This window comes from Buteo buteo, chromosome 13, assembly GCF_964188355.1.
Source record: "Buteo buteo chromosome 13, bButBut1.hap1.1, whole genome shotgun sequence".
Taxonomy (NCBI): domain Eukaryota; kingdom Metazoa; phylum Chordata; class Aves; order Accipitriformes; family Accipitridae; genus Buteo; species Buteo buteo.
The window spans coordinates 28757236-28783229 of record NC_134183.1 but is presented as its reverse complement, the minus strand read 5'-3'; the positions used below and the strand labels follow the sequence as shown (position 1 = coordinate 28783229).

The window sequence follows — 25994 nt, the reverse complement described above, 5'->3', positions numbered from 1 at the left end:
CTTTGGCCATGTTTATACAGCACTGTCTGTAAAAAGACACTTAACTTGTGAATTTATGCATACTACATAAGAACTTAAATTTCAAAATCTTAAAAGTTCTTGGAAATTTACAAAAGCCAAAACCAAAGAAGCCCTTTTTGTTACTAGTCAGTTCACTTCTGGTTGTTTGAAAGTTAGAGTATGTATAGTCTTTAGTTTTAACAATTAATTCTGACTTGCTTTTCAGAGCACACATTTATTTGTAATTATAAGAAAAGGCCAATTTTGAAATGGGAAAAAAAATGTTCTTCCACAAGTATGAACCAGTTATATACATCCTCATTGAAGGCACTATAGTTTAAAATTCTCTGTACAGTTGCAGTAAAATTCAAAGTCACCTCCATAATAAAAGTCTGTCTTTAAAGCTCCAAAACAAGATTTGCAGCAGATTACAACATGGGCACAGTGTCAGGGAGTTGCTCTGTTAAATTTTTCTAGTATATACAACCTGATGCAAAAATCTCAGTCAAATATGTTTTCTATATATAAAATGCTCACCATATTATGATCCTTTGATGAAAAGAGCTGTCAGTTGAATTCTCTGTTGCTATAAATATAGCTGAGCAGTCCTTTAGAACATTTTTGTGAGTTTATGATCTCATGACAACATTGAGCAAACTAGTACAGTACAGTCCAAACAGACCTACACCTAAAAGCCTCTAGATTTTCATATTATTTCAAAGAAGTCTACTGTGATTATGTACAGAAGTTGAAGTGATTCTTGATGTCTTATTAGTTTGCTTATAGAACTTTAAATACTTTAATAATTACTACACCATACAGATTTGACACTGCATACTGGTTAATTTCTGCATGTCTTATGGAGTGTTTCAACATCAAGACATAAGTAGAATACAAAAATCCTTTCTTAAAAGTGTTAATTCATTGCTTTATTAAAAAAAAAGATAGATTTACATTAAGTACTAATAGCTTAATGCAACAGCTTCTAAAAAAGGATTTTTCCATTTGCCAGCAACTTAGGACAGTGGTTTTACAGTTAAGGCTGCTTTTCCTGTACAGAATTATACAGAACTTAAAAAAAATGCATGTCCACTACTTCTAGCAAAATTGATACTTATGAATGTAGATAAGGATTTTTAAGCAAAGAATATAAACTAAATAATGGTGATGAACACATGAAATCAGTCCAAAAACATATCCAGTTTAGATACAGAGCAAGATATAGTTATGGAACCTTTTGAAAAAGACTTTAAGAGTTTAGGTGTAATAGAACAACTCTCATTTTGCAAGGCTCCTACTTCCTCCCCCCCACCCCACCCCCCCACCCCAATGCTTCCACTTCTTTATTAGTCCCTCAAATCTCTTGGGAGAAGTCCTTAGCCAATTTATTTTTGTTTGGTTTAAAGGGATGTCTTTAAATTTAATCACAGTATCAAGAACTACTAAAAAATAAAAAAGTAGACTTACAAATAAGATAGCTGTGAAAGATTTCTCTTCAGTGCATATGAACAAGGCTGAACAGCTCTACACAATGAGTCCAACTGTTGTGTGAAGAATCCCTTTTCACTAATACATTGTTTTCAAGAATATACACACCCCTCCATGTAAATAAGCACCCCAGATTTTGTAACAAACATTTCAATTGGGTCATTATCTGCCCAATGATCCTGAATGTCCCATTCTTTGACTACAGACAATTATACCATTGATTTGCAATTACATTTTTAGTAGAAAGTACAGCCAAAGTCTTGAATACAAAAAAGTTCTTAAAAAAACAATCAAAAACTATGGTACAGAGACTGGTACAGTTACTGTGTCTCAATCTGAAAAGTGTGATGCATACCAAAAGATTATTAATATAGCTTTGCTTTAAAAGGAATGGGGTTTCCAGTCTTTTCCCTTCTAACCCAGGTAAATGTAGTCCAAGATTGCCAAAGCCCACGGTGATGAGCATGCCTTGACAACCCTTGAAATCTCCACATAGTTTTGACAATAAGATTTGCTAGTTGTCTCCTTCAACCCTTCTCTTGCGAACTGTAACAAGAGAGGAAAAAAAAAAAAGGCATTTTACTATGTTATCATTGTAACTACTTTTCATATTTCTATAGCATCAACAGTTACCTGACCACATAAAGTTTCACATAGTACAACTTAAGGTAATTAACACTTAGTATTATCCATCATTTTAAGCTTATGCTTTAGCAGTGCTTATTGCATTATTCATTAAGAGCTTCAAATATTTGTGAGGAGAGACTCGGGGGAAACATTAATCATTTTCTTTTGTAAGCAAATTTAGCCAACACTTTTTTTACATTGCAGTTTTTTAGTGGTAGAGAATTAAGTTTACATGGCTTCAAAAGAAACAGGTCAAGAGTTTCACTGTACATCTAATATGATTTATACACTTTATAAAAAAAGATGTTACATTCAATAGCCTAAAACATTCCATTTATTAATAAAAAATATTCAATTGTCAGAAAATCCAAGAGCAGCAAAAATTTGTGAATAAAATCACTAAAAGCTCACATGCTGTTTAGACTTAAGAATATGCAAGATTGACTGAATGACTGGAGTTTTTGCTCAATATTTGTAGTATTTTTAATTGGTATTTTCTTTTTCCCCATCAAACTGTTTTCTGTGCAGACATAACAAATGAGGCTAAGGGTCTTAGAAATTATATAGAGCATTTCCCTTTTCTTTAAAGAAGTCGAGCAAGCACATCTATATAAGAAGAAAGCGATTCTGTTCTCAAATCCACTAATTGGAAATTATTGTTTTACAAATATTTGCAATTTGAGTTGATCTTCTTTATCTTCAAATCAAAATAAGAGAGAAACGTGTTTTGTTTTCCTTCCCTCTTCCTGTCTCAAGAAATGCTTTAGATACAGTCTAAAGAAACAATCAGAATAAAATCACACTAGTATTTTACTCTTTACAAAGCCAATGTATTGCTCACTTTGTGACTAACCCATAGATGTATCTCCATTTCAATCCAAATCGTTTTCAAAGACAGAAGTTATGCATACCTGCTTTCATCAAATTGTAAGAACAGATGGAAGAGTTTCCAACCTTAGACTTCTCCAATCATGCAGTTAAAAGCAACATGTACACAGTTTCAGACAAAGGGAAGTCGTACAGCACAGTGTAAACAAGGGACAAAGAAGATGTAGAGTATTGTTTTAGAAGAAACGTACAAAGACAGAAGTGAGAGACTTTGAACATCTCAGTTTTCAGTGCTCAATACCCAACTGGGTATTCAGAGTGACCTGTCTCTGTAGCTTCAGGGCTCGAGAGATGAAAAGGTATTTGCAGAAACTTTTACTCGTATACTCCAGACTAAGAAAGCAAAGAAAAAAAGGCAAGATATCAATAGAAACATAGATTTCCAACAGTCAAACACTAAAATGAGAACTAGTGAAAAGGGAAACCTTAAAAGGAAATACAGACACACCTGAAGTGTTATGATGAAAAAATAACTTGTTTCGAATCTATTTTTCGGAAAGAGTTATGCATTGTCTGAGTGCTGCCCTTCTCTCTATGCTCTATTCTGTTACTCTTACTCCATCTGTTTCAGAGCTCTTCTCCTCTACTTTAAACTTTACTCAGAGAGGAAGCAGATCTTTAAACCAAATTCCAAATTCCTATGTCATGCCCTCTAATGTATTCCTGAACTACTACTACTACTAAACTACCTGGCCCATTTTTGCACTGATGAGATGTGGAATCCTTACCACAAAGCACCTAAACCCATAAAGTTTAATTAAATGGAGTTTTAAAAATGTAATTCTATTTAAATAGATGGACCACATTATCTTCTTGTAGTTGAGAGTTCCAAGTATTTGACATTATTATACAAACAATCTCCATTCACATGTTACGTTATTAACCCATTTTCTGCTGGTCCATTTAGTTAGGATTCTAACAGATAAGCTCCAACAAAACTTACTGCAGTAAATAAAGATGCCACTGCTACCAGCTGCCGTTAAGAGAGTCAGGGAAGGCACTGGTGCATGAACAGAACCATAAGGGAAGAGATGACCCAGTCCCAGCCTCTGCACATGACAGTACATTCAGTTTCCTTGCTCAAGCAATCCAGATGAGACTGGCCACACTGGCATTGAGAAGGGCATCTCGCAGTATAAATTTTAAGTACTGCTTTTAAAGAAATGATTAATCTTAACCTGAATAAAACTGAACAATCAAAACTATTATTTCCCCTCTCTTCTCCATAACTCACATGGGATTTGAATGTTCTTGTTCTAGACTGTGCTAAAAATCCTCAACTCATACACCTGAACACCCTGCAACAAAGTAAAAGAAGAACATCAAGCAGCAAGGGAAGAGTAGGAGTAAAGCACAGGAGAGATCTGAAACTGATCTACTTATATTTTGCTACCTGGTTATGTCAACAGAAAAACCAGACACCTTTAAAAGCTGTGCCACACACACATATTCATTTAATAGTTGCTCTCCACTGTGCTCTCCACTGACAGGTCTTACCCAAATCATTATTTTTTGTGATAGCTGCAGCTGCCCTGGCTCGAGGTCCCTGTTGTGTGAAATGGTATCCAAATTTGAGGATCTTGGTGTTTTCTTCAAGCATCTTGGCAATTTCTACTTCTGCAACTGTGCCCAGCTGCTGCCTCTGTTAAAGTAAAAGGTATACAAAGACAACAGAGCTTATGGGTGTTCACCCTAAAAGAGATCCGAAGACTTTCATCATATTAGTCAATAAACACTTATCTTCATTTTGATTAATCTAAAAGGCAGAGGGTCATAAAATACGTTTGTGCATTTTAAAGCACAAGCAAGCACAGAAGTGACCAGGAATCAACTTTAACCGGATGCTTCTAAGAATCTTAAGGACAATCATTCATTGAGTTAAGATATTTAAAAGTAAAATATTTTGGAAAGTTTATCACAAGCTGCCTTCTAAAAATATTCAGTCAACTAGGATAGACTGATTTTAATTATGATATTACCACCACCTCACTTACCTGATTATCAATTTTGATCTCTGTCAATGTTTCATTATCTTTCAGTGCATCAACCAGTGCCAAAATTCCAACTCCAGTGATGAAATTTGATTCTATGTTTAAACTTTTCAATTTTGTGTTTACTCTCAGCATATCTGCAAGAGCCTTTGAATGCAAGAAAGCATCATTAAACTTTTGAATTTTGCTACAGTACATCATCGGACACAGCGATAACCATTTCCACTAACTAGTTCAATAGGAACAACAAGTTCACAGATGCGTGGTGTAACTTCGCGAGTTTTCACTTATTATTTGAGACTGAAGTGAGTCTTCGACGAGGCATTTCCTATATTCCCTTTTTAAATAGTATTTAGTGAAGAAAAGGCCTTTCTCTTGTTACAAACTAAAAAGCTACACAGAATATAAATTGTCTGAAATTAGCATATTGGACCAATTCCATTTTGTAAGCCTTCACAGCGTACAATGAGTAATGCAAGCTGCTAAGTAAAGGCCAAAGAAAGGGCACTAGTCAACTGAAAGGAGAATTAGATGTGGTTAATTTGTAAACAGGAGATCTGACTTTCAAAATGCTTGTGTCTACAGATTTGGTAGGAAGAGGCAAAATTCAAAGTCCTAAGCACAGTACCAGCATGTAGCTAAAAGCACTCTTATGGAAGTGGCATATACTTGATTTTATTTCTGAGAAAATAAGAAAACAAGAATAGCTAACTGCTGAGGTTAACTGTCATAAAAATCATAACGTTTAAATTTTTTTCTTTCAAGTCACAATGCAAAAAAAACCCCACCCAACAAAACCCCACCCGAGAAAAGAAGCCTTTATAGATTTTTATTACAAATGTTTCAGTTCTACTGAAAAGGAACTTTTTAACTGACCCAAACCAAAGCTTTCAAATGTTCATTTAATGGAGTATTTCAAACTAGTTTTCTTTCTAATGTGAAATTAAAACAAATGCAAAGGATTGTCCTGGCCAAACAGTTAGTGTTGTTTTCTTACCTCTTTATTTGCAAATAAATAAGGTACTGCTTTTGATTCAACATAGTAAAAACAGGACCAGATGATAAGTGCTTAAGTTACAATTGTGTCAAACTAGATACCTTGACTAATATTATGCTTTATATGCCAATGCTTTAAGCCAGTCTTTGGTAGCAGGGAGAATAGAGAAACAGGTATTTTGCAGCTTTCTTCAACTAAAACTCTAGTTAGTTGAAAAAGATTATGAGCTTTTTCAGTCCTCAAATGTGCTTCTTTTAAAGTTAATTTTGAATATACTATTGGCTTGTGGAATGAACATCAGGTACTAAACAATTAGAAAAGACAGACAGGAAGGAGGTTAGCAAAATGAAAAATCAGGGGGAAGGGATTGGAATAAAAGAATTCTCACTCATCTCATACATCTGATGCATTGCTGCGTATTAGTCAACTAGGAATCATTTACCAACTTTGATACAATAAAGGTTTGTTAAAGAAAACATCCTTTACTGTGTAACGGAATTTAATAATTTTCACCCCATAATATTTAAACAGGATTCAATTCAATCCTTTACCATTGTCTTTCCATCCAAACTTCCCTTGCACCCCACTTAAGCACATCAGTAAGAGTACTTACAACAGCAACAGGATCATTGCTTCGGGTGGCTGCAAGGCTAAAATTCTTCACATGCGTGTTGGTTTCTAAGGCTTTTGCAAATTCTTTCAGCGTTGGAATTGGTATGTTCTTGAATTAAAAATAGCACTTCACTCTCTTGAGATACACAAGTTTATCCCCTCCCCCCCAACTTCTTCCGTTATCTTATTCTCTTTACAGCAAAATGTACTATAATATTGACTGTCACTGGTCTCCAGCAGTCTCACAGTAAAGGCCTACAAGTGTAGCAAAGCCATATGCAAGATACAATGGCTATTACAGTCACCAATTCTATAAAGCAAAGTCATCTTCACTACATTGATGCCATTCCCAGAATAGAAGAGTTAAAAAATATTTAGCTAACTTGGAGCGGTTACTGAGAAAAATTTACATGAACTGAACATTCTGCTAACTATCAACATCAAATTAACCTCTCACAAATGTAAAAAGATTTAGAGCTTTAGACTGGTGAAACCATTAGCATTTCATTCTCTGTGTTCTATTAAGAATAATTCCAGAATTTGCCAATTTATAGTTTGATAATTTTTACAGTGTAGCAGGAACCAAGCTTAAAAGGAATAATTTTAGGTAATTAATTAGGGTAGCAAATTTCTGTTTACTTTATCAGAAATTTTGTTCTGTTGCCTTTTTGGGCATCTATTTTGGCTAGCATTTCTCTATCGTACAATATTCCTAAACCATGTATTTTATTTTCTTCCTTTAGTAATGTCAACAAATAGCCTAGGCTGTTAGCAAGGCTGCAGCTAGCAAGCAGCCTGTCACTGCTGTCTGCACTGTAAGCCAAGAGTGCTATAGTTCTGTTTTCTTTCACACAAATATACAAGAGTTTTAGTCATATTTAAAAACAACTGTTACACTTATGAGCAGAAGCTGCACTAATTGCTGACAGCTCTTTTGTACAAGAATCAGACGGATGTCAGGTACAAACATCACTTTGTTTGCAATAGCAGTAACTGAGAGCACATTGCTTCATCAAGGACAAAGAATTCAAAGAAGTAGTTAACTCCACAACGGTGAACTGCTGGAGCTGTCACCAACTTGGCAGCAAGAGAAGTCTGGGCTGGCAGTAAGAAAATCTAAGACCTTTTTAAATACACATTTGGCAAAAGAAACCAAGATGGCTTATCGGTTTAGCTCCAGGTTTTTGAGATTACACACACTGCAACATTTAGCAGAAAGGCTGCTGTACTTAAAATAAGCCTATCATGCTCTCTTATAGAGTTCTGCAGCTTGAAGTGTCTTCTACTGAGAAAAGGCAGCATATTTACTGCAGACTTTAGGCGATTACCTTAATGTTATTTAAATTAACTTCAACAAGACGAGAATCGTTCTCTTTAATCCTTTGCAGTGTCTCCTCCACATTTGTGGGATTTGGCGGTTCATCAAAAACAGGCAACATTTTTTCACCTTTTACTATATCTGAAAAGACATTTAAATGTAATCAAACAGATCACATACATTCACTGTGAATAAATTATACACATACTCAATATTTACTGTATTTAAAGATCATTCATCAGTCTTTACATCTTTTCCCCACCCAAAAAGCATACCATCCTCTCCTGACCATATTTTCATAAAGTTCAACTCTTTTCCAAAGGTCCTCTCAGCCTTTCTGCTTTTCTTGCACACCAGCTTTTTTCAGAAAACATATAGGAGTTGAATTACAAACACAAATATGAAACCTAAAAACCAACACACACAAATGCATGTTTATGCCTACTTTCTCCCCAAAAAGTGACTTTAACTGCAGGATAGATTTTAGTGTACATATATTTTAATTCCACTCTTGCCAGAACTCAATTAGCAATATTATAGACATGCACATTTCCAACTCAAGACTGAATAGTCTATAAAGAATGCTAGTGCGACAGAAAATAGTTAATGCTATGGTAACTGTGTGCAGTACAAAGAACTCATTTATCTAGCACTTGCGTACACACTTACTTGAGAAGCTGTCTTTGTCAACCCCATTACTGCTTCCTACTACATCACAGAACTGATTGTTTGTTATCAAGTTGGACATTCCCAGTATAGCTGTAAGGAAAAAAAAGAAAAAGCAAAAAAACCAATTTTACTGTTCCTGACTAATTCAGCACAGATGCAGGTTCCTTTAAATACTAACAACTGATATTCGTAAAACATGCAGTTATCAGTACAGTAAGCCATTCAATCCCTTAATAATTTAAAGAAAAGTAGAAAATTTTTTTAATTAATTATAGACTTTAGTTGGCTTTCACATCTTAGAAAGATTTGACCTCACTAGGTTCAAGCAAATTTAAAAGTGCAGTTCAGTCACAAAATTCTTGACTGAAGCTTTAGGAATACAGGCACATAGCAACACATTCTTATACACAAGAAAAAGCAATAATGTACACAACAAAACCCGGCCAGTCTGAGGCATGAATGTAAAGGTTTTGAGTTTGAAAATCAGATCCCTTTGGCAGGCCAAAATAATCTACCTTCCTATAAATTATTACAAATCAACAAAGTTGACACGCTGCAAGCAAACTGGCATATAACATGATCTAGTTTCTATCACAGCTACAACTTCCTATAGTCACATTTCAGATAACAAATACACTACCACATTAATTATAGATCTTTTTTGTCCAAATATGCACCAGCCCCTTCATACTTAAAAAAAACCAAACAAACAAACAAACTAACCTGCAAGGTCACCTAATTCTGTGTCTGTGGCACTGGTCAAGGCTTCCTCCAGTTCTGGATCAAGAGAGAATTTTTCTTCTGTGTAAGACTGTACAGGCTTTTGCTTGGGGATAAATATTTTCCCTGGTGTAAAGAAAATGAAAAGTCCGATGTTACTTTGTATTATATAGCTACTTATCATTAAACTTTTCTGTACTTAAGGAATACATGTTACATTTAGTAAATCCTGAGAAAAGCACCAGGACAACATAAAGGAATGAGGCGTCTTCTGTTTGTTCTTGAAAGTCAGAGATGAGGAAAGAGCATAAACAGGAATATAACATTACTTATTCCAAATTTTCAGGAGTCTGTATCATGACTCCAATCTTATTTGTTTCTCCTAAGGATTAGAAAGTAAAATATAAGCCTCCGTTATACATTTTAAACAGCCTAGAAAAAGTGCCTGTAAGGAAAATTTAGTATTGCTAGAGAACAATGACCAGTAGCCTCTCAAGGGAGAAAGGGACCCAGGCAGAACTGTAATCTGAATGTGTCAGAGAAACAGAATATCAAAGAATCATCTGAAATCATGGACCTGAGTAATTCACTGCACTTTTACAGCATACACTATATTTCTGATTTCAGATGTTAACTCAATTTTGAAGTAAAAAAGGAGATACCTGAGCTGCTTGAGAAAACCATGGTTTGTGAACAGCACAAACCAAGATAATAGACTTCTCTGCCAATGACACTATTTTCTAAAATGAGGCTTAGAAAGCTCACAGAAGATTCAGTGGGAAAAGAAAGAGTAGTAATATCACATTCTGCACCAACTTTTTAGTCATTACTGACAGGTAATGGGAAAAGTTACTTCAGGAGATGTGTTATAAATAGAGGTCTGAGTACTTAGCATAATTCCTGCATATATCTTCAGCTGAAAAATTAGGGGAAGAAATCAGAATATGAGAAAGCTATTCTAACAGTTATTCTGAAAACAGTTCAGATTTGAATGATTTAGAATTGGCCTTTCAGAACAAAGAAGTCTACCACTAGGTAAGAACCCAGGAGAGGTAAGGGGTGCTTAGGTTCAGGACAAATTAGCATGGTAAATAAAAGCTCCGGTACTGTGTGAGAGAACAAAACCGATGCATTTGATAGAAGTAATTCACAACTAGAAAACTGTGAATGTCATCTTAACAGTTATTCAAAGTTTTTCAGACTTTCCAAGTTGCCTGAGCTATCAGCAGAGCTGTGGGAAAGGGGTTCCAACTTCCTTTAGTTATTTCCCAGGGTAGGAGGTGGTGTTGATAATCTTCCTATGAAGTGTCAGTGCTAATCCAGGAACCCACCCTCTTCCATATTCATAGCTAAAAAGCATTTCCACACACTTACCACCCTAGCTTATCCCAATTACACTAGGAAAACCCACCATGCACCAGAATCAGACTAGCTGGGCAGAAGTCAGGAGCCTAATTTTTTTTCCTCATACTGCATACAAGTGTATCTTGTTACATGTTTGGACTAAGACTAAGTTTAGCATTTTTAAATACCTCCCAGTGACAAGAAGCTTTATAGGGATGTTTCGGTTTCATTTCTGGGAAATTCCAACAAAGCAGGATTTTGGTTTCACCACTTGTGGGAAGCAGTGCCTGAAGTCAGCTCCTGTGTCCCACAGCAGACACAGGCACAACAAAACCCATCCACCTTTTCTCTCTTTCCAAATTCCCACCCTACATTACAATAGTTTGTGGTTCATTTTCTTTTTAAAGGAATTTAATGCATTACCACTAGCACAGATTACAAAGAAGTGTATCAGGTTTTGCTCTGACGACATAGTCTGATGACCAAGATCTGTTGCTAGCAACACAGTATTTTTGTTCCTGGGTTGCTATCTCTCTGGAAAGTTGTGTAAATGGTCATTATCCATATTTAGAAGCAAAAAATAAATCTCCTTACGTAACTGTACTGACTACAAACAGTAGCTGAAAGCAGCTGACATGCATTACTAGCCATACCTCACATTTGATGGACAGTGCAAAAGAAGCTATGTTTGTGGTGATTCAGGATTAAAAGAAAACCTTCATAAATTGAAGGCTTAGTAAATGTTTAGGATTATTTTGATATAACTGATACAGTACATTTCTGCTCCCATTTTATTTCACCAGCATCACCTACTGGGGAGAGAATAACTTTCAACTTAAATTGTAATTTTCAGAAGAGAGATGAGAATGTTTGACGAGGTTTTCACTAACACATGAAATGCTCTGAACAGCATACACGTGATCTAAAGCCCTTCATTAGCTATGTTTACATTGTTTTCCCTCAGTAATACAGGCTAGTAAAAAACTGAGCATTTCAGAGTACGAGGAAGGAGAAGAGAAGGAAAGCATGATTTGAGCACCTGAGTCTTTGTTCATGTCATCCTGTTTGCAGCATTATTGCAGCAGGCAATGAGCAGGAGAAGGAAACTGATCTCAATTAAAAGCAACTTTGTAAAAATGTATTTCAACCTAGATCAGCCTCCCATCTGGTTCATCACACAGTACTCGCAAAAAAGAACTACTTTTCCTAATGTTACTTTAAGTAATTCTTAAATTCATAGGTAAGGAACTTCAGGTTCTAAACATTTGCCTGACTCTTAAGATAACCTAGAGAGAGAAGTATATTCAGTTTTTATTAAAGCAAAAATGTTAAAAGCCGCTCCCCTCCAGAAGTGTTCATTGCAGCCAACTCCAGTCACATGAACTGGGTCAGGAGCAGGTTTTGTTATAAAACAGGTCACACCCTTGTGTATATAATCTCTCATTCATTGGCTTCATCTCATCCTAGCCCAGAGTTCAGAAGTTTACAATGCACACGCAAAAGCAGGTCCTTTCCCACTCCTAGTAACGAAATTACTTCAAAAAGGCAAAGACCCCTGTGTCTCTGGGGTCAATGATCTAATTCAAGGCCTGCTGCCAACAGTTTGGCAATTCCTTTCCCCCCCCCTTAGTAAGCTTTAAACAAACAAATGAAAAAAAAACCCAAAAAACCCAAAAAACTACACATCTGTGCAGCCCATGAGATGAATAGCTTTCTCAGCCCTCAAGTGGAACATTTCCAAATAGCAAGGATTTGATCACATGAAGGAACACGACATCCTCCTTTTCAGCCAACAAGGATACTGCAAAGATTAAGCAATACAATATGAAGAGGCAAATTTCAGAGATGTTCACATCATTTCTGTAATAATGATGTATTCAGGTCTCCTATGCCTTTAGCTAACATATTAAATGAAGCACATCTCAGGATTAATTCACAGGCTTTCTTTGCTACAGAATGAACTTTAAACTGAAAGTTCCACACAATTGTATTGCTCAAAAGGCAGAAACATTGGATAACGTCTGTTGAAGTGCCCTAGACATTTCATACACAGACTCACAGTATCTAAGGTGGGACTGAAAATCTTGAGGAAATCAGGTCTGTTCAGTGTGGCCATTGCACTGCATACTGCTGGTACTATTCTCACATATCCCACAGTCCTACCCCCATGCTAGGACGCAGCAAGTGGCCACAACTTGCAGATCAGAAGAAAGTCTAAAATCCACTTTGCAGTACCTGTTTGCAGAAAAGGAATCAAGTGTCACCTGAGGACAACCAAATACAAGCTCATCTCATCAGTGACTTCATGAAGAAGAGCAAGATGTAAGGAATATATCAGATGTTGCTTATGTTCCTTAAAGTTTTATCAATCCAGAAATTTATATAATCCACAATTCAATCACCAGTTCTTACCATGTGACAGACTTAGGTTCATCAATTCACTTGTAAGTTGAATTAATAAAAATAGTATTAAATTGTGCTTACAAGGGACTTCCTCACTGTCTTACTGTAGAAACAGTACTGTTATTCATTATCTGATTACAGAACACATAGCAGTGAGTTAGAAAACTGTTTTACATTAAGGATAGAGTATCACATGTTATTTTGTTCTAGTGGTCTTGTATGGAGAATGTCAATTTGACATGTTGTTTCTCCAAAGCTCCTAAAGGATATTAGTTTCATTTTACAACATGTAACACACTTCCTTTAAAGACCAGTGATTGAAAGGCGAAGAGAGAACACAGCACCCCAAATCCTGCTGCAACAGAAGCAAATGGTGATCCAGAGCAACAACTGAGCAGGGTGGCAACTACAGTTTCAGCCTAACAATATTTTCTGGGTGATAGAGCTGGAAAAAACCGCCACCAAACCAACATTTAAGCATAAGTTACATGAAATGCAATTCTACACAGAACAAACATACGCAGGCAGGAATGAAGAGGGAGAGCAAGCCATGATTAGAGAAGTGCAAAGGCTAGAAATGCAAAGCTTAGTTTACGTAATAATTTGCCAATGCCTTGCACTATACAGCACAAAGTACATCACTGATGTTAGCTATGTTTATCTCAGGTGCAATTATTCTCATCTTTTGCCGTTCCAAGAGAAGTGAGGACTTGGTCAGATGTGTGGAACACACTCGAGGGCAACAGACTCCAGTGCTGAAGCCTTGCTTGTTTAGATGAGAGATCCTTCTCCTTGCAGTATGCCTTATAAAACCTTTATGACATAATTACGTACACAGATTGAGACAAAGCTAGTTTTGTTGAAATTTTTACCACATTGCTCTCATGAATCTCTTGAACAATGGTTTACTGTATAGTTCAACACTTAATTGGAACAGAATGTGACTTAAGTCATTAAATCACGTTTAAAAACAAAGTATGTTCTTAAGGATGCTTTTAGAAACAAAATCAGGCACTGGAAAAATGCAATAGAATATAATTTAGGGATGGTCAAGCTTTACATTTCTTTAGCACTGTTCATCTCACCACATCAGGACACTATCTCAGATCTTCCACATTTAATAGCACACAGCAAAAAAAGTTCCAAAGATTTGGAGAAATCACATCACCTATCAGCGAAACAAATGCAACATTGTTTTAATAACAGGTTACCCCCAAATGAGGTACTTGGGACAACTGGAAGAGAGGATTTTCCTTTACACTGTAGTAAGGAAACAAGGTTACCAGAATCAGTAGCAAGCCAGGAAGTTTAAAATTAACAGGGTAAGCTTTGGTAAACCTGCAGGCCAAATCACCACGCAGGACATCAGTTCTACTAAAATAGGAAAAGGAAAGAGAAAGAGAAGGATAGATTTTCCCCTTCTTACTCCGTGAAATGAATAATTGGACCAAGTTGGAGCAATGAGACCAGCTAGGCACACCGAAATATTTTAGTAAATCCTGACCCACAAAAATGGCACCAATAGCTGCAACTCCAATCTGTCTCCCCACAAAACCTCTAGATCTGAAGGTTATGATTATCAGTTTTCTTCTGAATTAACAGCATAATCAAGCAAGATTTTCACCTACTCCTATTCTACAATTTGTTAGCATTTCTCCACAATACATTTATCTAGCCAAAGAGAAAAATTGTAAGTCAGCTTAGTTGTCTGTTCAGTTTTTTAATATTAAAGAAAAGTACACTAGGATAAGAGCTCCCTCTAGATTAAAAACATCTTACACAAGTATTAAGTTTGGCTCCACTCCCTTTCCAAGCTTTACATCTGGATAAAGATCATGATTTCTTGATTTAAAAGATTAAGTTACATAGGTTTGCCATTTTTGTGCAAAACGGCTACAAACACGGCAGCAAGTCAAAGCTGAACCATAACGCTTTCATGAGGAGAAGAAAAGATTATCCTTCAACTACTCCAAAATGACCTTAGCCTTCTTGCCTCCTCCTCCTTTCCATTTAACAGAGCAAGAATTTCCATACTGAACATTTGTTTCCACATTTTTAGTTTCAATGAAAGTAAGCTACATTTCATTTTTCATATTATTTTCTCTTCTATGGTACTAAAATAAATGGTAGAAAAAGTTATTAAATATCAACTTTTTTTTTTAAGAGATACAGGAAATTTTACTAATTAAACTGGTATGACATATTGCAACATCCAGACAGACTGCTATTTAGTAATACTTTATTACATAAAGGAAATGACATTTGATCTTTCTTAACCAAGATCTGCATTACAGCTGGACCCTTCTGTTTTTCTACATGATTCTCACAGATTTTTGTCTACCCAAACAAATAGTTTTGCCGTGTACACGTATACGTAAGCTGACTTTGAATGAATGAATGAAGCGCTAGTACTCAGTAGAAAAAGAAGTACTAACTACAGCAAATCCTCCAGGCCCAGCCTGAAGGAGCAGTGTACAAGCTAGCCGGGCTGCAAGGGACTCCCCAAATGAGCTATGAGGCCCAAATATACTTGAACTCACTCATGTTAAACCATTAGGCTGTCTCCAACATACACTAGCAAGTATGTCAGGCAAGAAGCAGAACAGGGGAGGAAGCAGCGGGACACTACAGAGGCAAACATGGGATCAACAGGTACTTGCCAGCAGCAGAGGTACCGTAAGGGTACTGCTGCTATAGGTACCTTTGACTGCCTTCTACATTCAATACGTTGTGTTATCCTTAACTCGGTTACTCTTACAGATTCAGTCAGCAAACTCCCATTCTCCCGTCAGCAAAGCAGTGTCACAGTTATATCAATAAAAGTGGCATTAAACTACACAAGTAAGGCAAAGCATTGTGTATTAAGGAAGTAATACATCATATACAGTGCAGTACTTTATAAAGTCACAATCTCTCTATTACTTCAAGGGAAAATGCAAATATCCCCAAGAAAATTTTCACCAAATATACACCACAATCATATATACAAACTCAGTAGAGGAATGAAGACTCAAGTCTGAAATAAGCAATGATTCACACCAGATAATTAAGTAGAATTAAAGGGTTTCAAACCCTTAAGAAAAGAGAAGCCTGTTCATCTTGGGCAGTTGGAATACAACTTACCAAACAATTTACTGAAGTCTTACTGCAGCAGATCTGCCCTGCTGCTGGGGAAGGTTCAGACAAGCTAGGATTCACAAGCAGTACACAAACACCGTGGCGACAGCTAAAAGCCACCTCCTGTGCATATGTGTCCAGTACAGGACTGGGAGTTTCTGTCCCTACAAATAGTGGTTAGTAAGGCACAACAACTTTGGGAACTCTTGTTTTGGGGGGGGGGGGGGGGGGGGGGGGGAGGGGGGCGGGGGGAGACGGGACGGGAATCTATTCTTACAATATTTAAGATGCACATTCTTTTTTAATCTTTTTCCTGGAAAGGAAAATGCTTCCCACCAAGTCAACAAGAAGACTAGTTCCAAAACAAAGATTTGAAATCCCAGGCTTTAATAATGTGTCCACTCATTGGATGTTTCCATGGTTTTTAGACCACAAACCACTGCCAGATTTCAGAGCTTCTTGTGATAGTTGACTATGTAATTAGATAACAATAACTACGCAATCTTATTAAACCTCTCAGTAAGGATACTAGAAAGACAACATCATTACATACACTGCTTACTTGGCCTTGTCAGCTACAACATCTTTTAACATTATTAAGTATCTACCATGACATCATTCTACTGCTATTTTTTAAATTCAGCGTAGTATTAACAAATGTTACTGTCTGTACTCAGCACCACAGGGCATAAGCCACAGGCACAACAGCATTTGTTATTGACATAAATCAGGGGTAGCTCTTATTTGGAGGATACCATACCCATCAGAACTTTGCAATCTTTGATAAAAATCTGAGTCTTATATCCTTCCTGTACTACATGCAAACAGCAGAACAGCCCCAGCACCACAAAACACTTAAACAGGAAGCATCCCACCTCTGCACAGTAGCACTCATTTGGAAACGCTGCAAGTTAAAAAGCATTCCAGTGCTTCAGTAAACTTTGGTTCACAGTAGTTCTGGCTAGGCCACTTCAGAGATTTCACAACCACCTACACCAGAAAGGGTGGTGTTACCTTTCTTTTCTCTTGTAAAAGGCACATAGTCTTCCCTGTCTTTGTGCTCAAGAGCCTGCTTCTCTAAATATGCCAGGAGTCGTTCCCTGTCGAAGGGACCTGAAGCCTTTTTAGCAGTCTGGTCTTTCTGTCGGAAGCCTGCAGGGAGAAGTGCGTTCTGCAAAACAAAATGGAACAAACAAGTACAGCTTAGAAAGTCTGAGTGAACACCTGTTTAGTTTAATTTCCCTCTTCCTTCTCTCTCACCAAGGTTCAAACCCAATACATCATCCTTTTTAGGCAATCTTTGATCCCTTGCCAGCTTCCTTTTTTTGGGGCAAGGGAGGAGACAAGGTAACCTATTTTTTAGATACCAAGAATATAATTAAAAATAGAGGACACTGCACTCTGAATAGGGCTGAAGCAATTCTTTCAGTACAATAGCCCCCACCACTAGACTCGCTAGTTACTTTGCATTTCTTTCCTAGAATGAACACTTTAAATTAGTAGTAGTAAATAAAACTCAGCTATTTACAGTTTAGACATTCAGCAAGAGGCTGCTTCCTCCATTGCTTACATCCATGTGTTTCTAAGTCTTTAAGACAACTGCCTATACTATTGTCTGGCATTTAACACAGAGTATTTATACTTTTGACCTGACTCAAGGTAGGGTGGCTTTTTGCTATCACCAACATATTTCAGCTAAAGCAAAAAAAAACCAAAACAGAGGATATTAGTATGGAAAGAACAGAACATATAGAAATTCAGACTGTCATAAAAGACAACCAATCATTTTTGCCAGTTCTCCTCTGTTAAAATGTCTATAAAGCCAAAGTCAATTCAAATACCAAGAATATCTTGCAGTGCAACAAATTAGGTGATGATAATATTATTAAGTGATCCCTGAACATCAAGATTAAACTTAATCCTGGTACTATTAAAGCAAGAACAGAGAATCAGGAGGTGAAAACACAAGTCTTGGATTCTGACATTAGCTGCCGCATTAGTAGAGGACAAAACTCAGCTCTTTCTAACAGAAAGCTAAAATATTTCTTATTCAATACCCCATGCCGACATAATCATTCAGGAGCTGAGTAATTATTTGCCTCCTCTTTGCAAAGTCAGCACAAGGACAGGAATAGATATAGACCATCAGGTACAGGGCCAGGAGTCTTTAGAAGAGGTTAGCACCCTCCCTCTCCCATCAAACTCGAACAGCAGAAGCAAAAAAATAAAAAGGATGCAAAAGGACTGTTCACCAGACAACACTGGAAACAGGAAAGTTAAACAGGCTCTTCTAAATAAAATTTCTTTTCAAGAACATGACTACGAGCAATTTTTATTTATAAATAAATCCCGGAAAGCTCCTCCTGACAATCCCTTCTTCCATTTTCCTCTATTGCAGTTGCATTCACCTTGCAAACAGGAAATAAACAGTTGAAACATTATATAAGCATATATATCTGTCAATAAGATCATTAGCAGACTAGGAAAAAAACCCTCTGTACAAAAGTATATTGTTCAAGTAAAAAAAAGTCTCAATTTATTTCAGACTAGTTTCTGAACAAAAAAAAAAAAAAAAAAAATCAAACTTCTCTTGGTTAATACCCACCTCAGGGTCAAGATCATCCAAAACAGTTTCCAGTTGTTTCAGTTCTTCTTCCGAAAGTTTGCCAAGAATTTCATCCTCATCAAGATCTTTGTACTTGTCCAAGTCCTTTCGAAATGGGAGTGTCATGACTTGGGCAGTAGCAAGTAGCAGAGCAAGTTGCTCAAACACTTCAAAATCCAAGGTTTATTCTTAACCAGATCTATTAAAAAAGTTTTAAAAAGAAATAACCATAATTAAGGTAAACATCCCAACTACAAAGCATCTTCAACCTCCAAATACATCTCTGAAAGGAAAGCTTTTTCATCCAGTATTCATATCTATCTGTTATTGTACAGCAGACAAGGAGTGCTTGGAAGCTGTCTACACCTTGCTTCTTCACTGACAAGAATCCCATCCCGCCCATGCCCTTCTCCATCAGTAACTAAGCTATATATATAATTTTCAGATGAATGCCAGCACCCAGTTTTCTTGACAAGAACTCCAAGGCCATAATTTCCACGCAGCAGCGCAGGCTGTGGGGTAGGAGAGAGGAGATACCAACTATATCTAGTATTTATGAGTCCAGCTTAACACCACTGGTTTTTACAGATACTGCAGGCAAAAGAAGAGTTAAGATGCTTTACATCTGTTGTTGCTGCTACTGTTCCAGGGCAGTAAAGAACTGCACTACAAACAAGCGAATTGGTTACTACTGACTCATATCCCAGTGTATTACTACAGAGGGAACAAAGGAAGTTTGCCTCCCAGTTAATTATAGCACTACCATTGAAGTAACATTCTGTTCTGTCCGAGGAAAATTAAAATACCTTGATGAAAGGCTTAGGAAATACAGCTCCTAAGTAGCAGCACTCCAGTCAATCCTACTACGAAAAAAAAAATTAGAAATACAGAACAGACTGTATAACTGCTCACTAAATATTATACTTAGAGGAAATTGGGGTCCTTCAAAAGATGTACAGTCTATACAGTATTTCTCACGGACAAGGAAAGCACAGGGAACCTTTTTTCTAACAGTCACTATTTTTGAGCATTTGGCTTGGAAAAAACAGTTGATCATGACAGCATTGAAGCAGACAAGTTGGTTTCTCTCATTTTTCTGTAAGAAGTTCTGGGATTCTCCTTTTCTTCAGCTACATTCTTGCTTCAAGTTGAGAGCGCACACAAAAAAGGTAACTTGAATGACTCTCTGTAAGTGAGCAAGAGTATCCGTAATGTATCTGGGGAGCAAAAGCTACATCTGTACATTCAGGCTCATTAGCCTCCCTAACCCTTTTCTCGGCTCTATAGAAATACTCAACACAGATCAGACATACAGCAAACGTTATTTGTTCTCCAATAGCCGACATTCCAGGTCAGATGCTCACATCACATACGCTAACTGCATTACTTCAAACCTGCGGTTACACTGTATTTCAAAAACAGGTCAATTTAAAGTTATTGCCTCTTAAGTAAAAGGAAAGCAAGGGCCTTATATACAAACTATACCATGGAATCCTGCTTACAGGATTCCTTCACCTCAGTTGTTTACATCAAGAAAGGTCTCCCTGGCTGTCACAGTTACATACGGTGATATTTTAATTCAGAGACACTGAAGAGACATGAGCACATAAAGGTTCATCCACACCATTCAGTCAAGTTTACGTGTGAAGTAAAGCTGGTTTTAACAATTGCCTTTGCAAGAATGGTAGATTTTCAGTTCCTACCAACATCCACAACTGAATGAGGAATATATTTACAGCTATTTTCAGAATGTCTGTTTTCAAAAAATATTACTGATATAAACACTAGAGCTTACTTGTAAACCACAGTTGACATTGATAGGACATAATTCCAAAGCTGAACTTCAATAAAGTTCTCTCAACATAACAAGGAGGAATTCTCAATTTCATGGTAAGTTACATCAAAAGAACAGTGTCTGGCTTCCTCTGAACTAAAACCAATCACATTGGAAGAGCCTGGACTTTTTGCAAGAGGCCACAGAGCTGAGAACATCAGAGTGTAATGGCTGCAGAAAATGCAGAGGGTAGCACACCTATGTTTTTCAAAGCCATGTTCCAGAAGTAACTAAAGGAGTGTCTCTATGGTCTCGCATGCCACCTCCTACAGTTTTCATAGTCTCATGGTATTTGTTTCTCCAGGTGTGTAACAGCTGAAGGACAATTAGCTGATAGCTGCAGCAGATGCCACACAATCTGCATGCAAACTTCTCATTCCTAAAGCCTCAATGTTTTGCCCTTCCTTACAGTTTAAGCCATTACACACTATCATAAGAGAAAAACATTTCCTGCAGCTGATTACACAGCATTGTTTGTGACCAGGCTGCACCATCTGAATCCTACATCAACATGCTGCTAATTACCACAGTTCTGCATGTCCATTTGCATTGAAATATTAAAAGATGTAGTTTTAATAGGTAATTAAAAGAAGCAGAATAGTTAGCGTACTGCAGAATAATGCTCCCCTTACTCTGACAGGGAGTAGCACTGCATAACCATATATTACATTCACACAGGCTGCATTTCCTCTCCGTGAATCGCTGCAAAATGCTGTCACCCAGAATTAATTACCTTTTATTTACTGCACTGGTATGTTTTACATTGGAAAACTACTCATCCTTTATAATACACTAATTAATGTTCAGGTCATAGCCCTTAGTCTCACTTGTTTCTGTAATACGATCAAAGTAGCCATTTCAAATGCTGAGCTACAGTGTTCACACACACAAAAAAGTGAAAAATAAAGCAGGAGAGCAAAAAACTCACTACTTCTGTAACTGAGTCTTCACTTCAACAAGAGGAATAGAATCACATGTGGCCTGGCAAATTTAAATTTAAAGAGTTTTGGACATGTTTTCTAATACCTATCAAAAGTTTTTTAAAATATGAAAGCATATTTAACATGAGACACCTTTAAAAAGTTACGATGGTAGCACTGATTAGCATATCTGTACTCCACAGAGATTGCTTGGTAATGACATTCAGAAACATTCCCTACAAAGAAACCACAGCACATATGACACTTGTATATAATGTTAAAAATCAGGTTTTAAAACATGGTGTCAGGAATTCTCATTGTGTAAAAAGGGCATAAAGGCCACCTGAAGCCCTAATCTAATCAAACAAGCCCCTTCACCTTCCATTAAATACATTTGGTACTCTATTTGCTTTCCACCACTCACTGTAGCAGTGCAGCACAGAGAAAGATACATGTGTAATAAATCACAAGTTTTTAAAAGGGGCAGTTATTTAGACTGTGAATATTTGTGGCACATCTTACTGCAAAATTGTAGGCAAAACTGTAAGCATCAATTTTGGCTTTGCAAATACTTTGCACTTTTTTGATGAGCAGAGCTAGTTTTCTTCTAAGTATCCTTCTTAGCTTTACCATGAAAACATTATATATGTTAAAAGTCAAAAGCGCTAGTATTATTTTTTCAGGTATGTAACTATAAGGTAAAGTAAGTTCTTCACTCTAGCAAGTTCACAGTCACATAAGAAACATTTAGGGAAACGGAAACAAAGCCATCACTTCCAATCAATCAAATTTCAATTCTCTGTTTGTTAAGCAGAAAAGAAGTTGAAAAATCAGAAATGAAGGTATTCTGCTGGACATCACAGAGACAAAAATCTTGCCATTATTCCTTCACCTGAGGAATCAATGAACAACTAAAGAAATTAGAAGACAGCAGTAGCTTTACTTCAGGCCTTTTTATAATTACCTGAATCATCCCCTGAAAGACTGTCAAGCAACTTTCACACACCTCTTATCCACAAGTTAAAATATTTTTGTTTTCTCCTCTCTGAAATAATATTTTTAAAAACCAAAAGATTCTAAAAATAGCTAGCTTCCAATTTTCTTTCAAAAATTCACCCCCCAGACATTTCTATTATACTTAAGAACACAATTTCCTGGGACCCTAACAGGAGTAACTCTTTAGAAGTATCTTGCCCACAGGAAACTACAGTCTTGTTAAAAGTCCACTGTAAATGGTTTCCGTAACTTGGATTTTAAAATAGAAGTGACATCATGAAAAACAAACCGAGCTGGTTTTGGCCAGCACATTTGCAGAGTTCACTTTAATCTCATTTGTTCCTTCAGAGCCCCCTTCCACCCAGCCTCTGGGTGAACCTGACCCAGAGCAGGGGGGGTCTGGAACAGAGGGGGTCCACCGGTCTGTCAGCATTCCTGCACCAGTCAGGGCCCCAGACCATCCCAGCTGCTTGGAGGAGCCAAACCCAAGCATTTCCCCAGGGAACCCCTATGATGGCAACAATTTTTTTTTCCAGTATGCAAGATTACACAGAACTGTTTATGAAGAATGTGCTGCACTTGAAAGAGCTATCTTTATTTACCAAAGCTAGGAGAAAAATGAGTAAATATAAATATTACCATAAACACAGCAGGTTCCTTAGGATGTTTTTGCAACGCCTTACAATAACTTTGCTGAACAGCCTAATGCTGCTCAGCAGAAAGCTCTCCAAAACCCACCCAAGCCTTCCAAATCTCCAGCCTGGGGTAGGGTACACAAACCAGGTTCTCCTGCCCAGGGAACCAGCAGACATTCCCTAGCCCGAAGCCTACGGAGCCAGCAGGTGGCAGCTCATCTTTGCCTACGCTTTTTGTCAGGGTAAATTGTGTTTTCCAGGCAGTAGGGAATAGCTATTCTGGGCTGTTTTCCTACAAAAGCAAGCTTGAGGCTTTGTTCTGTTCAAAGAAACAATTCACTAAGTTTTATCCAGGGCAAACTGAGCTTCCCCAACTTCACATTTGTCCACACAGTGACCCAGGGAGTGGAGGGGGACAGACAGCTACTGCAGGGTAACTACATGGACTATGAAGATTCTTCCATGATAAAGGAAATCTGAAAACACCTGTATTTCCAGCTCCTCCTCTGTATCACAGGGCACCTGGAACCAGACAAAGCCCATTCTGCTCTTTTATACGTCCTGTATACAACCACACAGAACTAGGACACAGCTAACTTGCAGGCAGGGTGCTCTGAGTGATGGCTAAGCTGCCAACTTAGCATCGTCCTGTAAAAACTGACTCCTGTGTGCCTGTTCTTGAAAACCAGTCACCCATGCTGCAGGGTTATGTGGACGCACCCACCCAGCCCAGACAATAGCACAGGTGACAGAGCCAGGAGCCCTGAAACACGCATTCGGCAAGCTGGACGGGGCACAGAAGCGGCAGCCTCGGCAGCACGGGATGCAGCATTTCAGCACACCCATCTCCACGACACTTCCAGGCGTACTCATTGAACTAGCTGCAGGGCAGGTGTTATGATCCCAAATAAATACAAGGCTGAGATAAGCTAAAAATCCCAGGTAGCACAGGTACTGCCTGCCCTGAGAAGCTCCTCTGGCAGAAATCGCCACTCCAGCTGTCCATTCCCTCTCCCAATACACAGGGCAGCACCACTGTGTCAGGAGTTACTGACCAGCCAGGACGAGGGATGTTTTGGCACCATTTTTTTTTCAGACAATGCCTGGATTTTCTTCAATAGAGAACTACTGCCCATGGACATTGACACACAGTATCTCCTCCTGGAGGAACTGCCTACAGGTGTTTCAGTCAAAACCAAACATCAGATGCAAGGTATCCGAGCATTTATAGAAACACTCAGGTACTCGTATGCGTTACGGAAAAGTGGCAAAACTTACAAGCCTAGAGCAGGACAGTAGAAGAAACTCACTTTATTCCCATTATGTTACTTAGGGAAAACTTCCGAGTACTAGCCAGTTCCAGCTTCCCCCTTACATCGCAGGCTGTCTTTCAAGCTCTGTACGCCTGACGCAGTAGCAAAGCATTAGTCTTGAGGATACCTTCAATACATTGCAGCAAACTTAAAGCATTCGGCAACCTCCCTAGAACAGTGCTTTACTTACGCTCAACATGACTCGCCCCTACCCGCAAAGAAACAGGCGGACAGCCTTCCGAGGCTCACGGCGAGAGCCATCGCGAAAGTCCTTCGGGAACAGAGAAACCCGGGTGCGCGGGCGCCCACGGGAGCCCCCCGGGCCGCGGCCGTCCCCTCGCCAGCGGCTCCCCGCAGCTGCGGAGCGCAAACCCTCCGCCAGCCCCGGGTGCACCGGAAAAGCATTCTTCCGTAATTAAGTATCATCAACTTGCACGCTTCGTAAGTTGTGGAAAAACATATACGGCAAGTCGAAAGAATTACGCTAACCGGGTCTGCGGGCAAAGTTTTTAAAGGCGCGGCTGTCGGGTCTCGCAGCAAAGTCGGGCGCTGGCTAAAAAAAAAAATAAATTAACCCACGCCCCGCACCTGAGCGCCCCCCAGCAGACACCCGCCCGGCTCCCCTCAGCCCGCACAAGCCCCTCGGCAGCCGGCGGCAGGGAAGCCCCGCCGCCACAGCGCCCGTTTCCCAACGCAAATACGACAACCCCGCCCCACGCCCTTCGGCGCCGCGCTAACGAAGCCCTGACCTTCCCACTCCGGAAAACCAACCGAGGTTTTGGGGGGAGTCCCCCCCCGCCCGGTGAGCCGCGGGGTCCGGGGCGGGCGGGCGCCGGCCCAGCCCCTTCTTCTTCTTCTTCTTCTTCTTCCTCCCGCCGCCGCCGCCGCGGCCCCTCCCGCCGGGCTCCCGCCGCGCTGCGGCAGCGGGCGGAGGGCTGCGCCCGCCGCCACCCACCCACCCTCTCCCCGGCAGCCCCGCGAGTTCTGCCCGGCACAGCCCGAGCGCCCGCGGCCCGCTCTCCGGCCCACGACCCCCGCCCGTCGCGGCCGCTCTCCGGCCCCGACCCCCGCCCGCCGCTCCCCACTCACCCGGGCGGCGGCGGCGGCGGCAGCAGCAGCAGGAACCCGGCTCCCTCAGCCGCAACCAGCCGCCCCCGAGCACGACGGGAGCTGTAGTCCGGCGGCGGGGCGCCGCGCCAGAGACCGCGCCTGCGCCTGCGGGGCGGCGCCGCTGCCGGGCGGCGGGGCCCGGCGTGCCGGGAGGGGCGGGGCGGCTCCCGCCTTCTCGTGTGAGGCGAGGCGGCGGCGGGCCGTGAGGGAGCGGTGCGTGGCTGCCGGTGGGGTCAAAATGGCCGGGCCCCGCTCGCCCTGCCGCACCGGGGGCGTCCCTGAAACGCCTGTGTGCCTTTACGGCTCGCTCTGCGCCCCTGCGGGTCTCTCTGGCAGCTTCTTCCTTCGCTGCTGAGGCCTCTCCAGGCTCCTCGCCTTCACCTCTGCCTACGTTTTGTTTTATCTGT

At 39.3% G+C, this 25994-nt stretch overlaps 1 protein-coding gene across 7 annotated transcripts; it reads right to left on the bottom strand.

Moving 5' to 3' along the window:
* Nucleotides 1-1325: 1325 nt before the first annotated feature.
* LOC142039085 (tropomodulin-3) lies at nucleotides 1326-25684 on the bottom strand. 7 transcript variants are annotated; one of them, XR_012652807.1, is made up of 11 exons: nucleotides 25567-25684; nucleotides 18780-18978; nucleotides 17189-17345; nucleotides 9314-9436; nucleotides 8591-8680; nucleotides 7932-8062; nucleotides 6605-6712; nucleotides 4998-5141; nucleotides 4501-4645; nucleotides 3195-3336; nucleotides 1326-2034 (listed from the first exon to the last, which is right to left on the bottom strand). XR_012652807.1 is itself a non-coding variant. In XM_075045269.1 (10 exons), exons 2-10 carry the CDS (start codon nucleotides 18903-18905, stop codon nucleotides 2003-2005), a joined length of 1056 nt encoding a protein of 351 aa, XP_074901370.1. In that variant the 5' UTR covers nucleotides 18906-18978; nucleotides 25567-25684; the 3' UTR covers nucleotides 1326-2002. The 7 variants fall into 7 exon arrangements, 1 of the variants encoding a protein (XP_074901370.1); XR_012652808.1 differs by lacking the exon at nucleotides 25567-25684 and adding an exon at nucleotides 25227-25453; XR_012652809.1 differs by lacking the exon at nucleotides 25567-25684 and adding an exon at nucleotides 25249-25453.
* Between the last annotated feature and the right edge of the window lie 310 nt (nucleotides 25685-25994).

What these genes read in the sequence shown, in the direction of transcription:
- LOC142039085 (XM_075045269.1), bottom strand. Translation starts at nt 18,905, where the DNA reads ATGACACTCCCATTTCGAAAGGACTTGGACAAGTACAAAGATCTTGAT. An exon ending in TTTTACAAGAGAAAAGAAAG is followed by an intron (nt 9,437 to 17,188) that starts GTAACACCACCC and finishes TCTTTACACCAG; the next exon opens with GGAAAATATTTATCCCCAAG. An exon ending in AGATCAAAATTGATAATCAG is followed by an intron (nt 4,646 to 4,997) that starts GTAAGTGAGGTG and finishes TTACTTTAACAG; the next exon opens with AGGCAGCAGCTGGGCACAGT.